Source organism: Nicotiana tabacum, chromosome 6, assembly GCF_000715075.1.
Source record: "Nicotiana tabacum cultivar K326 chromosome 6, ASM71507v2, whole genome shotgun sequence".
Classification (NCBI taxonomy): Eukaryota; Viridiplantae; Streptophyta; class Magnoliopsida; order Solanales; family Solanaceae; genus Nicotiana; species Nicotiana tabacum.
The window spans coordinates 115515898-115543697 of NC_134085.1; the positions used below are offsets into that span (position 1 = coordinate 115515898).

General features: G+C 36.5%; 1 protein-coding gene across 11 annotated transcripts in view; it reads left to right on the plus strand.

The window, feature by feature from the left end:
* The first annotated feature begins 4440 nt into the window (after window positions 1-4440).
* Window positions 4441-27800, plus strand: part of LOC107772206 (autophagy-related protein 3) — a 29145-nt gene continuing 5785 nt past the window's right edge. Inside the window, exons 1-7 of one of the 11 annotated variants that reach the window (XR_012710644.1) lie at window positions 11685-12720; window positions 12819-12878; window positions 13282-13370; window positions 22177-22287; window positions 25087-25204; window positions 25345-25430; window positions 25561-25612. Coding sequence is in view for 2 of the 11 variants with exons in the window: in XM_075255206.1 (XP_075111307.1) it covers window positions 4597-4757; window positions 5588-5658; window positions 6162-6278; window positions 6356-6522; window positions 25345-25430; window positions 25561-25612 (654 nt within the window). In the remaining 9 variants the exon portion in view is untranslated. The other 10 variants (XM_075255206.1, XR_012710647.1, XR_012710645.1 and 7 more) reach the window with 10 other exon arrangements.

Below are 27800 nucleotides of genomic sequence, written 5' to 3' on the forward strand. Positions count from 1 at the left end.
AGGGGGTGGGGGTGGGGGTAGTAGGGTGAGTGGTAACAAAAAAACTGAAATTTGAAAAACAAATGCCTTTTTTGGAGAGAAGGGTGGGGTAGGTTGGTGAGGGTGGGGAAGGTTGAGAAGGAGTTTTGGAAAATGTTTTCCCTTCTCTTGGTAAGGAAAACATTTTACTCCAATTGGAGAAAATGAGTTCATAAGGAAAATGTTTTCCAAAACATTCAAGCCAATCAAACATGGGAAAATTGGAAAATATTTTTCAGAAAATATTTTCCTTCATACCAAACACACCCTAAGAAAATATATTTTAGTGTTTAGTTATTTAAGTTGTGAAGATATTCTCCGATGAAAATATTTTTCACCTAACGGAGAAAATATTTGAACTCTTATATGGGAAGGCCTTTATTTTAGAAGTATCCGAGTAGTTATGTTGTGTCATTGCCCATAGATAATATTTGGAAAAAAAGTTTAACAAATATTGGGTCTACTTTTTTAACTTCAAGTTGTACTAGATGATTAAAAATTTAATAAACTAGTTTGAGGACATTTTAAGTGAAAATGGTTTTTATCACTTCAAATAAAGATCCCAATAAAGAAACATAAAACTTTAACTTTTTCCCCAATTGAATTCACTTTCAAATATTTTTATTTTTTTTGGTAATTAACTGAACTTTTTATTAATTACCACTTGTAATCTTTACAATACCATAGCCAAGCTCGCACATCTTGCTATCTATAGAGAAAAAAAGTATACAAATCAAAACTATCTCATAAGCTACTACTTAGAATATAAATTTGTCTAAAAGTATTTGAATTCTAGTGGGCTTGTACACAGCAGCTATACGCAATCTCCTTTGCATTTTGATCTCATCCTTTCCTCTTATTCTCAAACACTCTTTGATTCTCTCCATTCAAACTGCATAGACACTCTCAGCATATACCACCCTGAATATTTGAGCAGCCTTTGATTTGCCTTTTGGCATGCTAATGATCCAATCTAAATGTTGTTCCCAGGTTCCTACCTGCATGTGATCATATTGTATCCATCTCATATGTTCCTTCCACAATTGTTTTGTGTAATCACATTGCACAAATAAGTGATCTCTCAACTCATTACAATTTGGGCATAGGACAAAACATGAATCCATTTGTAGTCCTTATCAAAGCAATCGATCAGTTGTTAATAGCTTTCCTTGTAATTGCAGCCACGTAATAAATCTGGTCGTTGGTCTTGCATCATTATTAAATACTAAGCATTTTCATGGTACTCTGGTATAATCTCCCAATAGCTGCATAACGTTTACCGGGAGGGAAAATATATTGAAGTTGTTGTAAGTTCCCCGCAGCATGCAAAATTTGCCTCATCATCTAACAGGCATGTGGTGGTACTCGAATTTCATTGAGTTGTTGTCTCTTGATGTAATATTCATGAATCCACTTCATCCATAGTCTTTCTTGTTTACGAGCTAAGTCCCACTAGGATTTAGTTATAACTGCTTTGTTACATAGTTGGATATTTGTTATATTCAAATCACCTGCAACTTTATGTACGCATACTCTATCACAAATTATTAGAGTTTTTTTGGTTAGTTGATTATCACCAGACTACAAATAACTCCTACAATAGGCATTTATTAGTTTGATCACTTTCATGGGCAAGGTGAAAAGTTGTGCCCAGTATGCTTGTATAACAAATAATACATACTGGATTAACTGAGCTCTTCCAGCATATAGTCTTTTTGTTGTCCATAAGGAGATTCTAACAGTGATTTTTCCCCCCAATGGTTGCCATTGGAGCAATGTGAGTTTTTTTAGTTGACGATGGGATCCTCAAGTACTTAAATGGTAATTCTCCCTGCACAAATCCAGTTGTTTCAAAATGTCATTTTTGGTCTGTTGTGTGATACCCCAAAATAGACTGAACTCTTTCCCATGTTTGCTTGCAACCCTGAGGCATTTGAAAAGTCCAGAAAGCATTATTGCATAGCAGAGATAGACATCAAATCACTTCTTGTGAATAGGAGCAGGTCATATGCAAAAACTCAAACGAGTTATTCCTAGCTTAGCACATTTGGGATGAAATTTGAACTGCTTGTTTTCTTTAAGTACATTGAGGCTCCTACTCAAGTATTTCATTGCATTTGCAAATAAAAATGGAAACATAAGATCTCCTTGCCTCAGCCCCTTAGCGACAGAAAAAAACTCTGTAGTTTTTCCATTTTTCAAGATAATGTAATTGATTGTTTGCACACATTCCATAATCCATGATATAAACCTTGATGGAAATTCCAATCCTTCCAGAACTTGCGTCAGGGAGATCCATTTCACAGAGTCATAAGCTTTCTGGAAGTCTATTTTATTCATGCATCTTGGAGATATATTCTTTCTAGTATAGGATTTCACCAATTCATAAACTAAACTGATGTTGTCAGCTATTCTCCTCCCAGATATAAAACCAACATGTGCTTCACAAATGAGACCTACAATTACCTTTTGGATTATATAAGCTAGAATCTTGGAGATCAATTTATAGAGGATAGAGAAACAAGTTATTGACCGAAATTCCTTCACTGTGGTTGGGTTAGAAACTTTAGGTATTAAAGTTACACTAGTGCAGTTCACAACCTTCATCAATTTACTAGTGGCGAAGAACTCATTCACTGCATCTGTTACTTCATCTTTGACTATGTGCCAATCCTTTTAAAAAAAATATAATATTATAACCATAACTCCAGATGTCTTATAACCATCGAAGATTCATTTTTTACAAACGTTTTTTATCGATATGGACCAAGCCCCATCTTCCTTCTAGCTTTGGCTCGGAAGAGGTCGGCCTTTGAGCCCATGTTGAAAAGGGATCTTGATTTTTTTTATTATAAAAGAAACCCCAATAGTTATGTCTTATTCCTGAGGAAATATTTGATCTCCCTAGCCTATGGACTTCTTGCAAAGGCTCCTTATTTATAGAATGGTTAATGTGTTAAAGGATAACTTAAATACTGCAGTTGGTTTGGAATTAGACTACCTTAATATCAGACATCAAAGACAGCACAGAATTCAAGTGCAAGACTTGAGTGATAATGCTATAGAACATATTCTTCTTGGCAAGGCAAATAACCTTTGCCAAGGTTCCGAATGAAAGATAGATCTAAACTTACATAACCACTATACTCATCCCTCTTGTATGTATATAAGTTTTTAGATGAAAATAGAGGATTATGATACCTTAGGAGCATGTCAGAAAGATGGGTACGCGAAGTGAGTAATGGTTAAATTCTCTGTCACAAATCCTCCGAAGGGAGAGTGCACACTGCTTTAAATATCCTTTTCAATACCAATTTCAAACACTTTTTTTTTTATTGTAGAAAAAACAACCAAATATTTTTTATCTTTTACAATGAAAAAATATTTTAAACACCATCCTGATATTTTATCCTACATCTTGTAATGTTATTGTATCTACTTGTTACAAACACCAACATGCTGATATGTTAACAACTTATTTGGATGGTTATTACATGTTGTATTGTATTGTAGTGTATTGTTACTTTAAATACTATGTTTGTTTTGATTATTATTTAAATTTTATTGTATCGTATTGATAAATTCGTCATTACGTAACGACGAAAAGCGTCACTTTATGGAACGATCGATTTGGTGTAGTCGCGTCGTTACCTTATTCTTTTTCTCATCCTGCCCTTTTTATTATTAAATAATCATACTTTATCATTTACCCTACCTTTCTATATAACAATATTACCTAGTACCTTACTTTTTCTTTATAATATTACAAATTTATTCTTCATATTATTGGTGCACGCACCATGAAATGACAACAAACAATACAATCAATCCAAACATTGTATACATCAAAACGATATAGTACAATACAATGCAATATTTTATGATACATTATGAAACGATACATAACAACTATTCAAATAAATTGTAAGTGTTTATAAATTAAAACGAATCAAAAGTCATAAGTTGACTTACAAGCACTTTTAGTTTGACTAAATACTTTACTATTTCATCTCTAATATCTTTTTAAATTCTCCAAATACTCTTACCATAGCAATATTAATCATTTTTATAATAAATATTTATTAGCATTTTATTACCAAACAAATCAACTACATATAATACCTTGGTAATAATATATATGAAGCCACGAGTTTAAGGACTTTGTGATTCCACCAATTAAGAAGTAGCATTCAACCCAAAATATATGATACATATTTTTACAAGTATGATATCACTAAATCATAATTAATTAATATGCATTCTCAATTTTATTTATCACTTAACTATTAGAGATAAGTTTGAATTGGTGTAAACATTACCAGCTAGTGTTTTTTGGCTCCCAATTACCAACTAGTGCGTTGTAGCGTATGACAAAATAAATGTATGGGGTGTGAATTGATAAAGGTATAAACATAACGGGCCAAGTTGAAGATACGGTAATTGGGCGCAATACTAGCCCCGTAAGGACACGGAAAGCACCGTGAGTCGTCGACTTCCGACTTCCAACAGGAAAGGTGAGAAGTCTTTATAACTCAGTTCTCGGAATTCCGATACCTGTGAAAGTGGAGGGTGGAGAAAATGGTACTGTCGCAGAAGATTCACGAAGCATTCAAGGGCACAGTGGAGAGAATCACAAGCCCTCGCACCGTTTCTGCTTTCAAAGAGAAAGGCGTTCTCAGCATCAATGAGTTCATCATCGCCGGCGATAATCTCGTCTCCAAATGCCCTACTTGGTCTTGGTAAACCCTTCACTTCGTTTTCCCCTTCAACTTTAGCATCAATTGCTCAGTTTATAAGTCAAAGAGAAAAAAAAGGTGAAAAAAGAGATTATGAGAAAGCGGAAGAGAAGCCAGATTTTATCGTCTAATTTCTATGCATAAGCTCCAATTCATGCTCTAAACTTATGTGAGATGGAATTAGATCAGTATACGTGTATATGATGGTACAATTAATATAAAATTTGGTGTGTATATATAGTCAGTGGACATTACTGGTAGGATGAGCTGACTTATTGTCGGAGATGGATCCAGGCTAAAAGCCCGTGGTTGCAGAGTATGGTTGCTGACTTAGTATAAATATATTATTGAGAATCCCCTAGATTTATAATTCTAGCCAAAAGTAGTTAGTGTCCCGCACTTGCTGCTATAAGAGGTGGATTTGCCCCTGCTTCTTGTTGTCAAATTCAAAAACTGTATTGCTGAGCAGTTATGTTTTTCTTTTGAGTTTTGACTTACTGTTTACCATATGACTGCTCTTTCTTTCATATCTGGTATTGATTATCAACGAGCTAAGATGATTGATGCCCACTATTATTAGTTATGTCGTCTGAAATGATGAATTTACTGACTAGAGACTATTGTTATCTCTCATGCTTTAGGTTTCCTAGTTTTCAGTCTTTAGGGTGTTGTCTACTTTTGCTTGTTCTACATTGATTCTCGGCTTCTGATGCATATTATTATGCTTTGAAGATGAAAAATTTGTTTGCTTTCTAGGATTTTGTTTAAGCATGGGTCAATGTAGTATTATTGCTATATGTTACTCGTGTCACCCTTCAATTGTTCATTGACAGGGAATCAGGTGAACCTAGCAAGAGGAAGTCATATTTACCTGCTGACAAGCAATTCTTGATAACTAGAAATGGTACTTATCATATAACTCCTCCACTCTTCATAGCATTCAATACATTTGGGTTGACATGAGCTAGCTAACTTATGTGCTCATGATGATTTCATTTTTTATCCACAATTAGCTAGAGTATTAATTTTCACTTCTTTATTATAGGAAGTAGCAGAGTTGATTTTGAAAAGCTAAATTAGGTGTTAGAAGTACTTTAAATAACTGAGAAATTAGTTCTGATAGAATTGCCAAGTATTTTCTGCGTGTTGCTTGGTCTAAACACAGTTGATGTACCCATTTAACTGTTGGAACAAATATTATCTTCCCGTTTCACACCTACTACATCATCAAATTCTGGAACGTCAAGAATTACACAAATTAAACTTTCTTATCATGCTAGTTTGAGTAGACCTTTTCTGATATTCACTTGCTCTTAAACGTCCTCTTATCTTCTTTTTGGAATGCCTAGAATGGAAGAGTTTTATCATTCACCAGTAAGTTACGTGCCAATTTAACTTTTATCGCAGTTCCTTGCTTGAGGAGAGCTGCATCAGTAGAGGAAGAATATGAAGCTGCTGGAGGTGAAGTTCTGCTTGATAATGAGGAAAATGATGGCTGGCTTGCCACACATGGGAAACCTAAAGGTATTCTTCATAACTGTGTGTCTAACAACAAATTGCATTAATCTTTCATTGTGACATTTGTCCCATTTGTTTCGTAGAAAGCAAAAGTGACGAGGATGACAATTTGCCATCAATGGAAACATTAGAAATTAGCAAAAGGAATACTATCCAGTCAATCTCCTCATACTTTGGAGGTGAGGAGGAGGAAGATATTCCAGACATGGGAGAGTACGATGAACCTGACAATCTCATTGAAACGGATCCTGTATGTGCTGAATCTCCGTGTGGTTTCCTTTTCTTTTTCCCCTTGTTACCTGCTCTTCTAAAAGTGTGTGATTTGTGGTTAATCTCTCCTATCTTCAGTTTCACCCTGCTGCAATTTCTTGTATTTTATCTCCAAAAGGCCTTTACAGAGTTTTTGCATCTATTTGCTGTTGTCTTTCTTTTTAATCAGACAAATGAATTGTTTTATATTACAAAAAAATGATCTATTCACCTGGTTGTAACTGTTCACACTCATCAAGTAAATTGCATGATGGTAACAAGATTGTTTTTGATAACGGTTTTGCTCGACTCTAGCGGGAGTTCATATAAGAAGAATATGCATGCATTTGTTGGACCACTAGTTACGGGTGTCATCAGTGTCGGAGGCAGAATTTCCGCTAAGGGGGTTCAAAAAAGAAAAGGTTAAAAAATTAAAAGATACTGTGGCCAGTGGGAATTGAACCAACAACCTCACAATGGATTTTGACCCCCCTTGTCTACTGAGCTATGCATTTGGGCCGTGCCAAGGGGATTCAAAATATAATATATAGAGACACAAAACAGTTTTTGCCATATATAGACAGTGTAATTTTCCGGCGAAGGGGTTCGGGCGAACCCCCTTCTACCCCCCTAAATCCGCCCCTGGTGTCATAGTGCTAGAATTTGTGGGACTCGCTACATGCATATATATAAAATAATATGAATTGAAGCAACATTACAAAGATTAGGAATTTTTTTCCCACTATAACAAAAAAGAGATGGAAATGGGAGATGGTGGGTAAAAGTCAGAAATGTAGCCATGTAGGTGTAGTGAAGAGACGAAAATGCCCCTTGGTTGCTGATATTAATAGTGCAAACACAATGACCAGTCTGGGTTCTAGCTTTTGTGTCATGCACAGTTGGTTAGCAATGGCCGACCTACATGAAGAATCATGGGTGTTCACGCGTCCATTGTAGTTGATCAGATTTGATATGCTTACATAGGCAATGAGGAACAAGTACCATAAAATTCAGTGAGCACCCTTAAATATAAAAGACAAATAGGTCCACTTGGAAGCAGGTGATCTGCCATACATTGTGGTGCAGGATCATTTCCTGCTTTGAAAAATTTCAACTGAGTGCTGTTTTTTTCTCTTTTCCTTTCATTTTTCTTTATTTGCTTTCTTATTATCCAATTTTTCCTTATTTGCTTTCTGTTTTACTTTCGTTTTTCTCTTTTTACCTTTTTTCTCTAATCCCCCAAACCCTCGTTCTCAAACTAGAACTCTTTTCTTTCCTTTTCTATTTTCCGTTCTTAATTCCTCTTACCTTTTGTATTTCTTCCTTTTCCAATCTCATTTTCCCCCAAACAAACGAAATTTTCTCTTCCCTCACAACACAACATAACTTCTTTTCCACTCCTCTTTTGGAGCTCCTTCCAACAAGCACTCACGACTATAAAATCTTGGGTTTGCTGCTTCTGGTTAGTTTAAGGAATTGAGGTTTTATTTGTACTATAGATGATCACATTACCAACCAAATGGGTCTTATAACTTTCATGGCAAAAGTTGACTGTGTAACTATTCTACCACTAAGATATTCTTGGAAAAGATCTGTTGTGAAAGTCTCTGAACAGCTAAGGTTACTACTCAACAGTATACAAGTACAAATGATTATGAAAGTGTTGTGGAGATCATACGTGTTACTCGAAAACCTTCTGCATCTATTTGCCTGTATGACGGCCTGTGTTGGCTTATGAGATTATATAATAAGTTTATGGTTTTCTGCAGTTAATATGTTCTGGAAAAAGATCTGTTCAAAGCTAACGGTGTTGTTTTAAAAAAAAAAAATTTAACAGATAAGGTTACTATTCAAGAGCGTACAAGTACAATTGCAATGAGAGTGTATTGGTATGCACTTGATTGTTTTTTCCCAAACCTTTTGCATCTCCTTTGTCTGTGTAAGAACCCATGCACGTATATGCATTAATAAATAAGTTAATGGTTTAAAAGGAAGGCTTGAAGAGCCAGATAATTTATTTTATGTTGCTGTAACTTTGTTGGTGTGAAAAGAAGGGTCACAAGTCCTTTGGCTATTTTTAATGAATTAATCTTATCCTCCCCGAGGGAAAGAAAGTTGTTGGGGTTTTTTTTTGGGGTTTATCTTTTATACTATGTCACTTCCAATCATATTTACGTCATATATCTTTTGATCGTTGGGTTCCGCGTCATTTCGTATCAGAGCCTTGTTGATTATATTGTCTTATATATTTGTTCAAGTTTTGAGCTCTTTATTTAAAACAAAAAAACAAAACAAAAAAAAACAAAAAATTATATATATCCAAAAATACTATAATCTAGAGAATTCTTTTGTTTCTGGAATTTTTTTTAGTCATCTATTCTTTCTGGAATTTTTTTAGTCATCTATTCTTCTTACTCAACAAGTAGTATTTTACTTAAATACTACCTATTGTGATCCTTTTTGTCCTCTCTGAATCAAATCATTTTATTCGTGTATTTTCAGTTATGATTAAATCCATACAGTCAATCCTCTGTATTCAGCTATTCTTGCTGAATTTTGTTGTTTCCTTTGTTTATTTTTTCAGCATCATTGTTTCTTCTCTTGTCAACTCATGAGCCTTTTATATTAGAATTCTACAATAGAAACTTTCTTTTGAAGTCATCCAGATTTAGTTACCTGGCAGAACTACAAAGGAAAACTCTATAGTAGTAAAAGGCTTGAGTGAATTTTTACTATTGAGGGACAAACACGAGGGTTGTGTGAAATTGAGCGAGTGTAAACACGTGAGGGAGTGTTGTGAGGCCCTAATTTTTTTTTGTATAAGCATGTCACATGCAGGTAATGGTAGTGAAAGCACAGGAAGTGTAAATGCCAATCCAGATATATTGGTTGCCATTCAAGCGATGCAACGAGAATTTTCAAGGATGAGCATGAGATTAGATAATATGCAAGAGAGGCTGGAAGAAAATGAAAATAGGAGAAGAGTCCTAGGGAACGAAAGGAGGCAAGAACAACCACGTGCACAACCACGGGTTGGTGAAGAACACTTCAATGGCATTGAAGAAGATAGTGATAATGACTATATTGATATGGGAAGACATGGTCAAAGAGGGGGTAGAAGAGGAAGACCGCAAAGAGGACTTAGGAATGAAGAAGGGGTTGATAGGAATTTGGGTAGTATTAAGATGAGCATCCCTTCCTTTCAAGGGAAGAGTGATCCGGATGCCTATCTAGACTGGGAAAGAAAGGTCGAGAAGGTGTTTGATTGCCATAATTACTCGGAGCAGAAGACGGTAAAATTAGCAATTACTGAATTCACCGATTATGCTTCAACATGGTGGGATAAGATAGTGGTGAATAGGAGGAAAAATTTGGAAAGACCAGTTTCTTCTTGGGAAGAGATGAAGGCTATTATGAGGAAACGATTTGTTCCCTCACATTACTATAGAGATTTTCATAGGAAGCTTCAAACCTTATACCAAGGTACAAAAGGTGTTGAGGAATATTACCAAGAGATGGAGATGTCTATGATTAGAGCCAACATTGAAGAAGACCGCGAGGCAACGATGCAAAGGTTCATTAATGGATTGAATAGAGAAATTGCAAATGTTGTAAACTTACAACATTATGTGGAGATGGAGGAACTTGTGCACATGGCTATAAAAGTAAAAGGCAGCTCAAGTTCAAGGGTCGAAACAAACAGCCTATTCCTAGTCCAAGTTGGGAAAAATCGAAGGATACAGGCAACACTTCTTGGAGGGGAAATTGGAGTAAGCCAAGAGATGATAGAGCTGTCCAAAGGCCTAAAGAAGACAAAATCAAGGAAAACAAAGCTCAAGGTACTAGTTCATTCCCTACTAATACTAGAAACAGAGATACTAAATGTTTTAAATGTCATGGGGTTGGGCATATTGCTTCTGAATGTTCTAATAGAAGGCCAATGATTTTAAAAACTGATGGGAGCTTTGAGACGGATGTGGAGAGTGATGATGATGATAGTGAAGATGTGGTTGGCGCACCTCACTATGAGGAGGGTAGTGATGTTGAGTCACCTCTAATTGGTGAATTGATGGTGCTAAGGAGAGTCATGAGTTTGCAGATAAAGGAAGATGATGTTCTTGTGCAAAGAGAAAATATCTTTCACACCAGGTGCCAGGTAAGGGAAAAGATTTGTTCCATGATAATTGATGGGGGTAGTTGTACTAATGTAGCAAGCACAACTATGGTTGAGAAATTGGGTTTACATTGCTTAAAACATCTTACTCCTTATAAGTTGCATTGGTTAAATGATAGTGGAGAAGTGAAGGTGAGTAAGCAAGTGATGGTGCCATTTTCCATCGGGAAGTATAGTGATGAAGTACTGTGTGACATTGTGCCTATGCAAGTATGTCATATTTTGCTCGGCCGACCATGACAGTTTGATAGGAAAACAATGCATGACGGTTACAAGAATAGATATTCATTTGAAAAAGATGGAAGGAAGGTGACACTTTCACCTTTAAAAACGAAGCAAGTTTTTGAAGATCAAATGAAGTTGAGAGATTCTCATGGGAATAAGGAAAAAGAAAAAAAAAAGAGCATAAGAAAAAAGAAGAGAAAAAAATAAATGAGGGAGAAAGAAAAGATGATTTTGTGAATATTGAGAGACCCAATGAGTAAGAAAAAAAGAGGGAAGAGAAAATGAAAAACATTTGTGAGGAAAAAGAAGATGAGGTAAAAGAGAGCAAAATAAGCATATATGCAAAATCTAGAGAGTGTATGAGTGCTTACAAATCTAGGTCACACCTTGTGGTTCTTTTGTATAAGGGATCTTATTTGAGCACTATTGAACTAATCATTCCTTTTCCTAGTGTTGCTTCTTCTCTTTTGCAGGAATTTAAGGATATCTTCCCTGAGGATGTTCCAAATAGATTGCCACCAATTCGAGGAATTGAACATCAAATTGATCTCATCCTGGGAGCGTCTATTCCAAATAGGCTAGCTTATCGAAGCAACCCCGAGGAGACAAAAGAGTTGCAAAGGCAAGTAGAGGAGCTTTTAGCAAAGGGATACATCCGTGAAAGTATGAGTCCATGTGCAGTGCCAGTGCTTTTAGTGCCAAAAAAGGATGGAACTTGGCGAATGTGTGTTGATTGTCGCGCCGTTAACAAGATAACGGTAAAGTATCGTCATCCCATACCTAGACTAGATGATATGCTTGATGAATTACATGGTTCATGCATATTCTCTAAAATTGATCTTAAAAGTGGATATCACCAAATTCGTATAAACTTGGTGACGAATGGAAAACTGCATTCAAAACTAAACATGGTTTGTATGAATGGATGGTGATGCCTTTTGGATTAACTAATGCACCTAGAACTTTCATGCGTTTAATGAATCATGTTTTACGTGCTTATAATGGAAAGTTTGTTGTGGTTTATTTTAATGACATCCTTATTTATAGCAAGTGTCTTGATGAACATGTAAAGCATTTAAAATGTGTTTTAGAAGTGCTTAGAAAAGAAAGATTGTATGCTAACTTGAAAAAGTGCACATTTTGTATGGATAAGGTAATCTTTCTTGGGTTTGTTGTCAGTAGTAAAGGGATTGAGGTAGATGAGGAAAAGGTGAAGGCTATCAAGGATTGGCCAACGCCAAAATCTGTGACCGAGGTGCGAAGTTTTCATGGTTTAGCTAGTTTCTATCGAAGGTTTGTTAGGGACTTTAGCTCTATTGCAGCACCATTGACTGGGGTCATAAAGAAGGATCGGGGTTTTACGTGGAGAAAGGAACAAGAGAATGCCTTTAATTTGTTGAAAGAAAAACTTTGTTCTGCTCCATTATTGCAATTACCAGATTTTAACAATGCTTTTGAGGTTGAGTGTGATGCATCAGGAATCAGGATAGGTGCTGTGCTGATGCAGAATCAAAAGCCAATTGCATTCTTTAGTGAAAAGCTTGGAGGAGCTACATTGAATTATTCAACATATGATAAGGAGCTTTATGCATTGGTGAGGTCGTTGGAGACCTGGCAACACTACCTTTGGCCTAAGGAGTTCGTTCTTCGGACGAACCATGAATCTTTGAAGCATTTGAAAGGCCAAGGAAAGCTCAACCGAAGGCATGCCAAGTGGGTTGAATTTATAGAAACATTTCCTTACGTGATTCAATACAAGCAAGCTAAGGAAAATATAGTTGCTGACGCACTATCTCGCAGGTATGCCCTTCTGTCAACTCTTACATCTAAGTTGTTAGGATTTGAACATATTAAAGAATTGTATGCTAAAGATCATGATTTTTGTCAAATATTTGCAGCATGTGGAGACTCTTCTTTTGGTAAATATTATAGACACGAAGGCTATTTATTCAGAGAAGGTAAACTATGTATTCCTATGTGTTCTATAAGAGAGTTACTAGTAAGAGAAGCCCATTCTGGAGGCTTGATGGGGCATTTTGGTGTTCAAAAGACTTTGGACATATTGCATGAACATTTCTTTTGGCCTTATATGCGTAGGGACGTCGAAAGAATTTGTGTCCAATGCATATCATGTCGGCAAGCAAAGTCCAAACTCTTGCCTCATGGGTTGTACAAACCTTTACCTGTACCTAGTGGACCTTGGGTTGCTTTGTCTACGGACTTCGTGTTAGGACTACCTAGGTCAAAAAGAGGGATGGATTAGCATATTTGTTGTTGTTGACAGATTCTCTAAAATGGCTCATTTCATACCATGTCACAAAACTGATGATGCTACTCATGTTTCTACTTTGTTTTTTTTAGGGATGTTGTTAGGTTGCATGACATTCCTAAAACTATTGTGAGCGATAGAGATGCAAAGTTTCTTAGCCACTTTTGGAGGGTTTTGTAAGGTAAGTTGGGAACTAAATTGTTATTTTCTACTTCTTGTCATCCCCAAACTGATGGTCAAACAGAAGTGGTTAATAGAACATTAGGTTCTTTACTACGTGCTGTGATTACAAGGAACTTAAAAAGTTGGGAAGATTGTATACCTCTTGTTGAATTTGTATATAATAGAACAATGCATTCTTCTACTGGCTTTTCTCCGTTTGAAGTTGTGTATGGTTTTAATCCTTTGACACCATTAGATTTGGTTCCTTTACCGGTAAAAAAGCTGGTTAGCTTAGATGGTAATAGGAAGGCTGAGATGATGAAGAAAATCCACCAACAAGCACAACAACTGAAGGTGTTGGTTTATGTTTAGTCAACAATGGCATGCCAATTGGAAGAGTTGGTGGAAAGAGTTGGTGTGGATGCTAGAAGGAAGCTTCCTCCTCTGATGTCACCCATGACATCAAGAGGAGGTAGTTTGATGTCACCAATGACATCAAGAGGAAGTCTTTACCTCTATAAATAGATGCACTCCTTCATTTGTAGAAACCATCCCAAAAATAATACAACACATTGTAGTGAGTAGAGAGTTAAGAGAGAAATTCTCTTAAGTGTAATTGAGAACTCTTCCCTTCCTTTGTTAATATTAAAAAGGCAACTGTTCTCTGGTGGACGTAGGATTATTTTGATCCGAACCACGTTAAATCTTGTTTTCTTTCTTTTACGTTTCCGCTAACAATTGGTATCAGAGCAACAAGATTCTTTAACGATCCAAGGAGGAAGAACAAGCAAAGATGAGTTGCATGAAGTTTGAAATTGATAGATTCTGTGGACGCAACAGCTTCAATATCTGGAAGATCCAGATGATGGCGTTACTGCGGAGGGAAGGTTCAATCCATGCTATTGACGGAAAGTATCCTAAGGATATATCAGCTCCCGACAAGGAGAAGATTGAAGGAGATGCATTGAGTGCAATCCAACTATCCCTTGCACCTAACGTGCTTTGTGAAGTGAGTACGGGTATCGAAGAGACGGCCAAACAGTTATGGGAAAAGCTAGAAGGGCTATACCAAGACCGATCAGTGACAATAAGGATGTTGTTACAACAACGTCTTCACACATTTAAGATGGGGTCAGGTACTTCGTTACAAGATCATTTAGATGCGTTCAATAAACTTGTCATTGACTTACAGATTGCAGGAATTAAAAAGGAGGAGGAGACGCTTGCATGTGCTTTGCTATTTTCATTGACTTCAGGATATCGTGATATTGAGAATTCAATGATGTATAGCAAGAAGGCCTATCAAGCTTGAGCAAGTGCGGCAGACACTTAACTCTAGTGATGTGCGGAGGCACATTGAAGGAGATAGAGATGACCAGGCAAGTGGGCTCTTTGTGAGAGGCCGGACTAGCCAACAGGGAAAGAGCAAATCAAAGCACAGATCAAAGTCTCGTGTGAACAAGAAGAATACAGAGTGTTGGGGTTGTGGCAAGAAGGGGCACTTTGAACGAGACTGCCCAATGTCAAAGTCCAAGGAAAAGGCGAGTGCATCCACAGTTGAACAGGTACATGATTTTGATAATGATTATGTACTAACAACATCGTGTAATAATAATAGTAGTTATGGAAACAAATGGGTGTTAGACTCTGCTTGCACTCTGCATATGACGTTCCGAAAAGACTGGTTTAGCAGCTATGAGAAAAGTGGAGGAACCGTAGTAATGGGCAATAATGCAACTTGTGCAATAGTTGGGATTGGCTCAGTTCGGGTTTGCTGCCATGATGGAGTCCTGAGGACTATTACACAAGTCCGTCATGTTCCTGATCTAAAGAAGAATTTGATCTCCCTGAGTACTCTGGATGAACAAGGCTACAGGTACATGGGCGAAGCAGGAACTATAAAGGTGACTAAAGGTTCTTTAGTCATGCTGAAAGGCAAGCTGGAGAACGGCCTTTACACATTGGCCGGAAGCACCATTGTTGGCTCTGCAAATGCATCTACAGTGCAGTTATCTAATGATGACAAGGCAAGACTATGACACATGAGACTGGGTCATATGAGCGCACGTGGACTGGAGATGTTGAGCAATCGTAACCTTTTGGAAGGTGAGAAGATCAGCACACTTGACTTCTGTGAGCACTGCGTTCTAGGGAAGCAAAAGAAGGTCAGCTTCAGCACTGGCAAACACAAGACAAGAGGAGTGCTAGACTACATCCATTCAGATTTATGGGGTCCCTCTAAACTTCCATCGAAGGGCAAAAAGAGGTATCTTCTCACTTTTATTGATGATTTCTCACGAAAGGTTTGGGTGCATTTTTTGAAGGCAAAAAGTGATGCTTTTGAAGCATTTAAAGAGTGGAAGATTTTGGTTGAAAATCAAATGGAGCGGAAAAACAAGTATCTTCGCACAGACAATGGCTTGGAGTTTTGCAATGAAGAGTTTAATGAATTCTGCAAGGTTCATGGGATCTCAAGACATAGGACTGTCAGACATACCCCACAACAGAATGGAGTTGCCGAGAGAATGAACAGAACTCTTCTTGAAAAGGCTCGTTGTATGCTCCTACAAGCCAAAATGTCCAAAGTATTTTGGGCTGAAGCAGTTCACACTGCTGCTCATATTGTCAATCGATCTCCAGCATCGGCAATTGACTTTAAGACTCCGAATGAGGTATGGTCAGGTGAACCCTCTAACTATTCATACTTATGAGTATTTGGGTGTCCAGCTTATTATCACGTTAATGAAGGAAAGCTTGAACCAAGGGCTAAGAAGGCCATATTCGTAGGGTATGTGGATGGAGTAAAAGGGTACAAACTTTGGTGTTTGTCTTTACTCAAATTTATAGTTAGTAGAGATGTCACCTTTGATGAATCCTCTATACTTGATCCCCGTAAAGTTTCCGTGGAGTTTTCAGGAAACAAGAACGACGAGCAGGTGGAGCTTCCAGTGGAGCTTGCCAAGGAAAAGGATCAAGAGACTCAGGTTAAAGATGAGTCAGAAGATGTAGACCTTGAAGAACTTGTTGTCAATGAACCATACACAATTGCAAAGGGGAAGGAGAAGAGGCAGACACGAGAACCGGAACGCCTTATAGATCAAGCAAACTTGATTGCATATGCGTTCGTAGCTGCACAAGAAGAGATTAAGGATCTGGAGCCCTCCTCGTATATTGAAGCAACTTCTTGCAAGGATGCTGTACAATGGCGGTTAGCCATGACTGAAGAGATGGAGTCTCTTCACAAGAATCAGACATGAGTCTTAGTGAAAAGACAAAAGGGGAAGAGGACAGTTGGATGCAAGTGGGTCTACCGAAAGAAAGAGGGAATTCCTGAAGTGGAAGATGCTAGGTTCAAGGCGAGATTGGTTGCAAAAGGATTCAGTCAGAAGGAGGGAATTGACTACAATGAGATTTTCTCTCCAGTTGTGAAGCATAGCTCAATTCGCGTGCTACTAGCATTGGTTGCCCAATTTGACTTGAAGCTTCAACAACTTGATGTCAAAACTACTTTCTTACACGGTGATCTAGAAGAGACAATCTATATGGATCAGCCTGAAGGTTTCCTAGCTGAGGGAAAAGAAGATCACGTATGCCAACTAAAGAAGTCTTTGTATGGTTTGAAGCAATCCCCTAGACAGTGGTACAAGGGGTTTGATGCATTCATGACTACACATGAATTCTCAAGGAGTGCATTTGATAGCTGTGTGTATCACAAGAAGATGTCTGGTAACTCAATGATTTATTTACTGTTGTATGTTGATGATATGCTTATTGCTGCTAACAACATTACAGAGATAAATGCTTTGAAGAAACTGTTGAGTAAGGAATTTGACATGAAGGATTTAGGAGCTGCAAAGAAAATCCTTGGTATGGAGATTTCAAGAGAAGACGGTGTTGTACATCTTTCTCAGAAGAGGTATATTGAAAGGGTTCTCAAGAGATTCAATATGCATACGTGCAAGCCTGTAAGTACACCATTAGCTCCTCATTTTAAACTTTCAGAGTTACAAATGCCTCAGTCCGAGGATGAGGTGGAGCATATGTCAAAGATTCCTTATGCCAGTGCAGTTGGTAGCATTATGTATGCTATGGTATGCACACATCCAGATATTGCTCAATCTGTAAGTGTGGTAAGTAGATACATGTCCAGCCCAGGAAAGAGGCATTGGGAAGCTGTCAAGTGGATATTGAGATATCTCAAAGGAGCTTCTGGTGTTGGTCTGACCTTTCGAAAAAGTGGTGGAGGTATTTCAATTCTCGGTTATGTAGATTCTGACTATGCAGGAGATCTTGACAGAAGAAGGTCCACAACTGGATACATCTTTACCCTCGTTGGCAGTGCCGTTAGTTGGAAGTCGACTCTGCAGTCGATTGCCGCTTTGTCTACGACAGAAGCAGAATACATGGCAGCAGCGGAGGCGGTGAAGGAAGCTATCTGGTTGAAAGGTTTAGTAGCAGAATTGAGTTTGGTTCAGCTGGAATCAACTCTTAGATGTGATAGTTAGAGTGCTATTCATCTAATGAAAAATCAGAGATTTCATGAGCGCACTAAACACATTGATGTCAGATTTCATTTTATTCGAGATATTGCTGAAGAGGGAACTATCAAGGTCGTGAAGGTTATCACAGACGATAATGCTGCAGATATGTTGACCAAGATAGTCCCACTCGCTAAGTTTGCACACTGCAAGGACTTGGCGGGGGTGTGCATCAACTGATGCAACTCCGAAGAGAACATTTGTTAGATGGAGGTGGTATGTTCAATAATGGTTTGATTCTTCTTGTTTCTTACAACGGGGTTGCCCAGTAAGCTTAGAAGTTTTGGCCAGAGTTGTTCACATGCACGCTCGAAACGCAAACCAAGGTGGAGATTGAAGGTGTTGGTTTATGTTTAGTCAACAATGACATGCCAATTGGAAGAGTTGGTGTGGATGCTAGGAGGAAGCTTCCTCCTTTGATGTCACCCATGACATCAAGAGGAGGTAGTTTGATGTCACCAATGACATCAAGAGGAGGTCTTTACCTCTATAAATAGATGCACTCCTTCATTTGTAGAAACCATCCCAAAAATAATACAACACATTGTAGTGAGTAGAGAGTTAAGAGAGAAATTCTCTTAAGTGTAATTGGGAACTCTCCCCTTCCTTTGTTAATATTAAAAAGGCAACTGTTCTCTGGTGGACGTAGGATTATTTTGATCCGAACCACGTTAAATCTTGTGTTCTTTCTTTTACGTTTCCGCTAACAACAACAAATTGAAAAGAAAAATGGACAGTATGCATCGAAAGCTAACAAAGGAAGAAAACGTATGACCTTTCAACCAGGAGATTGGGTTTGGGTACACATGAGAAAAGAAAGATTTCCGACTAAAAGAAAGACCAAACTGCATCCACGTGGAGATGGACCGTTCCAAGTCTTGGAAAGAATCAATGATAATGCATATAAAATCGACTTGCCAGGTGAGTATCAAGTAAGTGCGGCTTTTAATGTCTCTGATCTTTCTCCCTTTGATATAGGTGAAGATTCGAGGACGAATTCTTTTGAAGACCGGGAGAATGATACGAGCACGCTCGATGAAATTGCAATCAAGGATTTGTATTTACCATCTGTACCAATCACGAGAGCTAAAGCTAGAAAGCTCAAGAAGTAATGCATGGGTTGGTAAAGAAGCTACTTGACATAAGATCGGAAGTCATAGGTGTGGATGAGAATTTAAAATTTATACACGTATCTCAAGTGAGCCTAAATGGAGATACTCATGAGTAAATGGTGATGAACTAACTTGTGATTAACTCTTTTGCATCTCTCTTAATAATATATTTTGTAACACTTTATTTTTAGAATATATTACTTTGAGTGTGTTTGTATTTTATTTTGTAGGCATGCAACATTTGGTAAATACTTTGGGAAAATTGGAGCAAAGGAATGATACTTAATACTATCCAACATTCACAAAAATGTACGAACAATGGCCCAACTTCAAATATTAATCTGTTCAAGTATAGATCAAATTAGGCTACAAAATTCATCATGATTAAATATATTGAAGTCTAGATTCTAATGAGCCAAAGCGTTCTTAATTTGGAGCTTCCTACATCAAGTTATGGCCATAGAAGCTACAGTTGTACAAATCTGGACAGAATCACACTACTCCACTTCGAAATTAGTTGTGGAATAGAATACAATGAATTTAGCTGTGAAACTTACCAAAAGTATAGCCTCATATGTCTTCTTATCAGAGAATCAAGAATTGTGCAATTTCAACACTCCTAGACAAAATTATAGACTTTCTACCAAGACTGCACCAATCTGCCGAGATTTCCAATACAAGAGATTCAATCATTCATACTTGGCGGAAAACATTGAATTGAATTGCTCCTTTTAGAAATCATTTAAAATGTGCAGCAAGTAGTTAGATGGTATGGCAATATTTGTAGGCCACCATAAGATTTCTATGATGACTTTAAGGCCTCCATTGTTGAAGATTGTATGTAGCCACCATTGAAGACCATTTTAGTATTTGTTTTCATACTTGTAGTTTGGTAAAGAGTAGTTGAAATGGCTGTATAAATAGTCATCACTCTTTCATTGTAAGATCAGATTATTGAGTGTTATATGAAATATATTTTTCTCTTTGAGAGTTTAGGGGAGTTCTCCTTAAGTTCTTGTCTTGATTGCTTCAAGGATAGTTTCTCCTTGTAAGTAATCTTCTATCTTAGGTGATAGATTAGGTTACTAGATTATTGCTCTTGAGTTTGTGGATTTAATATATCCATGGTTGCTTGCGCTTCTAATCTTGGGGTCTAATCTCCTTGTAAGTTTCATAATTTTATCTTTTATCCTACGTCACTTTCTATCATATTTACTTCATATATCTTTTTTTGTTTTAAATAAAGAGCTCAAAACTTAAACAAATATATAAGACAATATATTTGTTCTGCTCCATTATTACAATAAGACAAATATATAAGATAATGCATAAAGCTCCGTATCATATGTTGAATAATTCAATGTAGCTCCTCCAAGATTTTCACTAAAGAATGCAATTGGCTTTTGATTCTGCATCAGTACAGCACCTATCCCGATGCCTGATGCATCACACTCAACCTCAAAAGCTCTGATACCAAATGATGCGGAACCCAAAGATCAAAAGATATATGACGTAAATATGATAGGAAGTGACGTATGATAAAAGATAAAATTATGAAACTTACAAGGAGATTAGACCCCAAGATTAGAAGCGCAAGCAACCATGGATATATTAAATCCACAACCTCAAGAGCAATAATCAAGTAATCTAATCTATCACCTAAGATTACTTACAAGGAGAAACTATCCTTGAAGCAATCAAGACAAGTTCTTGGTAGAACTTAAGGGGAACTCTCCTAAACTCTCAAAAAGATGAATATATTTCATATAACACTCAATAATCTGATCTTACAATGAAAGAGCGATGACTATTTATAGAGTCATTTCAACCACTCTTTACCAAACTACAAGTATGAAAACAAATACTAAAATGGTCTTCAATGGTGGCTACCTGCAATCTTCAACAATGTTGGCCTTAAAAGTCCTACAAGAAATCTTATGGTGGCCTACAAATGTAGTCATATCATCTAACTACTTGCTGCACCTTTTAAATGAGTTCACAAGAACAATTCAATTCAATGTTTCCACCAAATATGAATGATTGAATCTCTTGTATTGGAAATCTCGGCAGATTGGTGCAGTCTTGGTAGAAAGTCCATAATTTTGTCTAGGAGTGTTGAAATTGCATTCTTGATTCTCTGAAAAGAAGACATATGAGGCTACACGTTTGGTAAGTTTCACAGCTAAATTCATTGTATTCTATTCCACAACTAATTTTGAAGTGGACTAGTGTGATTCTGTCCAGATTTGTATAACTGTAGCTTATATGGCCATAACTTGATGTAGGAAGCTCCAAATTAAGAACGGTTTGGCTCATTAGAATCTAGACTTCAATATCTTTAATCATGATGAATTTTGTAGCACAATTTGATCTACACTTGAACAGATTAATATTTGAAGTTGGGTCATTATTCAAACAGTTTTTGTGAATGTTGGATAGCATTAAATATCACTTCTTTGCTCCAATTCTCCCAAAGTATTCACCAAATGTTGCATGCCTACAAAAATAAAAACACACTCAAAGTAATATATTCTAAAAATAAAGTATTACAAAATATATTATTAAGAGAGATGCAAAAGAGTTAATCACAAGTTAGTTCATCACCATTTACTCATGAGTATCTCCATTTTGGATCACTTGAGATACGTGTATAAATTTTGGATTCTCATCCACACCTATGACTTCTGATCTCATGTCAAGTAGCTTATTTACCAACCCATGCATTACTTCTTGAGCTTTTCTAGCTTTAGCTCTTGTGACTGGTCCAGATGGTAATATAGATCCTTGATTGCAATTTCATCGAGCGTGCTCGTATCATTCTCCCGGCCTTCAAAAGAATTCGTCCTCGAATCTTCACCTACATCAAAGGGAGAAAGATCAGAGATATTAAAAGTCGTACTTACTTGATACTTACCTGGCAAGTCGATTTTATATGCATTATCATTGATTCTTTCCAAGACTTGGAATGGTCCATCTCCACGTGGATGCAACTTGGTCTTTCTTTTAGTTGGAAATCTTTCTTTTCTCATGTGTACCCAATCCCAATCTCCGGTTTGAAAGGTCACACGTTTTCTTCCTTTGTTAGCTTTCGATGCATACTGTCCATTTTTTTCGTGGATTTTCTTCATCATCTCAGCCTTCCTGTTACCATCTAAGCTAACCAACTCTTTTACAGGTAAAGGAACCAAATCTAATGGTGTCAAAGGATTAAAACCATACACAACTTCAAACGGAGAAAAGCCTGTAGAAGAATGCACTGTTCTATTATACGGAAATTCAACAAGAGGTATACAATCTTCCCAACGTTTCAAGTTCCTTGTAATCACAGCACGCAGTAAAGAACCTAACATTTTATTAACCACTTCTGTTTGACCATCAGTTTGGGGATGACAAGAAGTAGAAAATAATAATTTAGTTCCCAACTTATCCCACGAAACCCTTCAAAAATGGCTAAGAAACTTTGCATCTCTATCGCTCACAATAGTTTTAGGAATGCCATGCAACCTAACAACATCCCTAAAAAACAAAGTAGAAACATGAGTAGCATCATCAGTTTTGTGACATGGTATGAAATGAGCTATTTTAGAGAATTTGTCAACAACAACAAATATACTATCCATCCCCCTTTTTGACCTAGGTAGTCCTAACACGAAGATGTAAGAGTTGACAGAAGGGCATACCTGCGAGATAGTGCGTCAGCAACTATATTTTCCTTAGCTTGCTTGTATTGAATCACGTAAGGAAATGTTTCTATAAATTCAACCCACTTGGCATGCCTTCGGTTGAGCTTTCCTTGGCCTTTCAAATGCTTCAAAGATTCATGGTCTGTCCGAAGAACGAACTCCTTAGGCCAAAGCTAGTGTTGCCAGGTCTCCAACGACCTCACCAGTGCATAAAACTCCTTATCATATGTTGAATAATTCAATGTAGCTCCTCCAAGCTTTTCACTAAAGAATGCAATTGGCTTTTGATTCTGCATCAGTACAACACCTATCCCGATTCCTGATGCATCACACTCAACCTCAAAAGCTTTGTCAAAATCTGGCAATTGCAATATTGGAGCAGAACAAAGTTTTTCTTTCAACAAATTAAAGGCATTCTCTTGTTCCTTTCTCCACGTAAAACCCCGATCCTTCTTTATGACCTCAGTCAGTGGTGCTGCAATAGAGCTAAAGTCCCTAACAAACCTTCGATAGAAACTAACTAAACCATGAAAACTTCGCACTTCGGTCACAGATTTTGGCGTTGGCCAATCCTTGATAGCCTTCACCTTTTCCTCGTTTACCTCAATCCCTTTACTACTGACAACAAACCCAAGTAAGATTACCTTATCCATACAAAATGTGCACTTTTTCAAGTTAGCATACAATCGTTCTTTTCTAAGCACTTCCAAAACACACAAAATGTGCACTTTTTCAAGTTAGCATACAATCTTTCTTTTCTAAGCACTTCCAAAACACATTTTAAATGCTTTACATGTTCATCAAGACACTTGCTATGAATAAGGATGTCATCAAAATAAACCACAACAAACTTTCCAATATAAGCACGTAAAACATGATTCATTAAACGCATGAAAGTGCTAGGTGCATTAGTTAATCCAAAATGCATCACCATCCATTCATACAAAACATGTTTAGTTTTGAATGCAGTCTTCCATTCGTCACCAAGTTTCATACGAATTTGGTGATATCCACTTTTAAGATCAATTTTAGAGAATATGCATGAACTCTGTAATTCATCAAGCATATCATCTAGTCTAGGTATGGGATGACGATACTTTACCGTTATCTTGTTAACGACGCGACAATCAACACACATTCGCCAAGTTCCATCCTTCTTTGGCACTAAAAGCACTGGCACTACACATGGACTCATACTTTCACAGATGTATCCCTTTGCTAAAAACTCCTCTACTTGCCTTTGCAACTCTTTTGTCTCCTCGGGGTTGCTTCGATAAGCTGGCCTATTTGGAATAGACGCTCCCGGGATGAGATCAATTTGATGTTCAATTCCTCGAATTGGTGGCAATCCATTTGGAACATCCTCAGGAATGATATCCTTAAATTCCTACAAAAGAGAAAAAGCAACACTAGGTAAAGGAATGGTTAGTTCATTAGCGCTCAAATAAGATCCCTTATACAAAAGAACCACAAGGTGTGACCTAGATTTGTAAGCACTTATACGCTCTCTGGATTTTGCATATATGCTTATTTTTTCTCTTTTACCTCATCTTCTTTTTCCTCACAAATGTTTTTCATTTTCTCTTCCCTCTTTTTTTCTTGCTCATTGGGTCTCTCAATATACACAAAATCATCTTTTCTTTCTCACTCATTTATTTTTTTCTCTTCTTTTTTCTTATGTTTTTTTTTCTTTTTCCTTATTCCCATGAGAATGTCTCAACTTCATTTGATCTTCAAAAACTTGCTTCGGTTTTAAAGGTGAAAGTGTCACCTTCCTTCCATTTCCTATCAAACTGCCATGGTTGGCCTGTTAAGAACTCACATACCCAGAAGATGAGAGTAACAGAAATGAGGATACTGAGGTGGATGTGCGGGCACACTAGGATGGATAAGATTAGGAATGATGATATTCGGGAGAAGGTGCAAGTGGCTCCCATTGATGACAAGATGCGGGAAGCGAGGCTCAAATGGTTCGGGCATGTTCAGAGGAGAAGTCCAGATGCTCCAGTAAGGAGGTACGAGCGGCTAGTTGTGGAGGGGACGAGAAGAGGTAGAGGGCGGCCTAAGAAGTATTGGGGAGAGGTGATCAGACATGATATGGCGAGACTCCAAATTTCCGAGGACATGACACTTGATAGGAAGTTGTGGAGGTCGAGTATTAAGGTTGTAGGTTAGGAGGTAGTTGAGTCTTGCCTTACTTATACCTTTGCGAGACTAGTCTGGCAGAGTTTTTACCTAAGATAGCTAGTGCCATTGTTGTGTCTTACTATTTCAGTGCATGACGTATTTAATAGCTATCGCTTTACTTTGCATTTTTCTTCTGGATTTCATATTCATATTTTTTCTTATTATTTCTGTGGTGATACTAATATTCTCTGTTTTTGTCCTTTTGTTCTCTTGAGCCGAGGGTCTTTCGGAAACAGCCTCTCTACCCCTTCGGGGTAAGGGTAAGGTCTGCGTACACACTACCCTCCCCAGACCCCATTAGTGGGATTTCACTTCGTTGTTGTTGTTGTCTGTGTAAGAAGATTTTTTCCCTATGTTTTTCTGCAAATCTGTTCAGACTTCAGATACAAGGGCTGGATTTCAGTAAATTATCATGCTGTGAGATTATTTGATCACAATGCCAATATTTTCAATTTGTCGTGAAATTTTTGCAGGCTACCCTTCAGACTGCATATCTTGTGGCTCATGAGCCTGACGATGACAATATTCTAAGAACCCGAACTTATGATATCAGCATCACGTAAGGCAACTCATTCATTAGCTTAGTCATTCTTGTGCTTCCAATTTAATATAAGTGCTTATTTTTGTGGGCCTAATTTAGATGTCTCATCTGGATTAAGGAAGTGTTATCAGATGGTTACTTTTTACAGGTATGATAAGTATTATCAAACCCCTCGTGTGTGGCTCACTGGATATGATGAGGTCAGTCATAATAAACTGATGTTATTTTAATTAATTGTTGGTTTTCATACTACAACAACAGCTATCATTCTCAAAAAAAAAAAAAAATTTATTCTCAAAAAAAACAACAGCTATGCCTCAATCTCAAATTAGCTGGATCAGCTATATGAACTCTCGATATCTTCTCATTTCATTCCTGTGCTCAACAATCTTTTTAAGATAAATTTGCACATATATAAAAAAACAGACAAATTAGTGGTTCCTAGAATAGAAAGTCCCATGAGTTTCCTTTCTTTTTTTATATCACTATGTATATGCTTGATGTACTCAGATTTTCCTCCCATTGTTTTTTCTCCATTATTTATCATTAATTTCAGAAACAAATGCAAAAGCATGATTTAATCTAACTGAAATCTGCTTAGATTATGTAAAATATAACCTATGTCCATTTCTCTGCAGATTTTTCTATTTCAAAATGATTGTTTATCCTGATTTTTGCAATTCACAAAAGAAGTTAAAAATTTACAGCAATATCTAATGCAGCGTATTAGATTATCTAATTCATCTTACCCATCTTACCCTCCCAAGACCCCACTTGAGAATTCACTGGGTTTTTTGTTGTTGTTGTTGTAATATCTAATGCAGTGTATCATCTTTGAGTTTACTGGTTCTGATAAACTGAATTTACTGGAGTTCCTGAAATATGTGACTTAGGGCTGTATTTTGTCCCGGGCCCGGGCCTTAGTGGGCCTAACGGGCCGGGCCTCGCGGTCCCGGGCTTCGTGGTCCCGGGCTCTGGCGGTCCCGGGCCTGGCGGTCCCGGTCTTCGTGGGCCTAATGGGTGGAACCGGCCCGTGACGGGCCTAAGCCCACATGGTCCTGTGCTTAACGGGCCGGGCTCGTGGGCTTCGCGGGCCTAGCGGGTTTTTTTTTTTTTTTTTAAAGACAATTTCTTGTAGTATCATGGCTATATTAATATGTAGTATATATGTATATCTAATTATTAAAGTGCTTGACGAAAAAGAAAATAACAAAACAATAGTAAAACACTAAATTGTCATGCATAAATATCACTTCTTGATATTATATTGTATCTTATGTATATATATTCTCTTATATATTTTCTTTTAGTATATATATTGTATCTTATGTATATATTGTAGCTTATAAATATATTTTCTTGTAGTATATATATTGTATATTATGTATATATTGTAGCATAATATATTTTCTTGTAGTATATTATATTGTATCTTATGTATATATATTCTCTTATATATTTTCTTGTAGTATATATATTGTATATTATGTATATATTGTAGCATAATATATTTTCTTGTAGTATATATATTGTATCTTATGTATATATATTCTCTTATATATTTTCTTGTAGTATATATATTGTATATTATGTATATATTGTAGCTTATAAATATATTTTCTTGTAGTATATATATTGTATATTATGTATATATTGTAGCATAATATATTTGCTTGTAGTATATTATATTGTATCTTATGTATATATATTCTCTTATATATTTGCTTGTAGTATATTATATTGTATCTTATGTATATATATTCTCTTATATATTTTCTTGTAGTATATATATTGTATCTTATGTATATATTGTAGCTTATAAATATATTTTCTTGTAGTATATATATTGTATATTATGTATATATTGTAGCATAATATATTTTCTTGTAGTATATTATATTGTATCTTATGTATATATATTCTCTTATATATTTTCTTGTAGTATATATATTGTATATTATGTATATATTGTAGCATAATATATTTTCTTGTAGTATATTATATTGTATCTTATGTATATATATTCTCTTATATATTTTCTTGTAGTATATATATTGTATCTTATGTATATATTGTATCTTATAAATATATTTTCTTGTAGTATATATATTGTATATTATGTATATATTGTAGCATATAAATAATTCTAAGTATAGACAAAGAAATATTGCGAAAAGAAGCTCATGGGTAGAAGCAATAAATTTTATTACCAAAAATGACATATCTTTCTTAGTCATCCTTCCCCCAATGGAATGAGCACAACAAGGTACTAATACCACCATTAGAAGGAAAAAAACTAAGGAAGATGTGCCAAAATACAAGTTACATATTATTCTATGTATTATCTCTAACAAATCTCATAAATCCTTCAAGGTTCGGAGGAGGTTG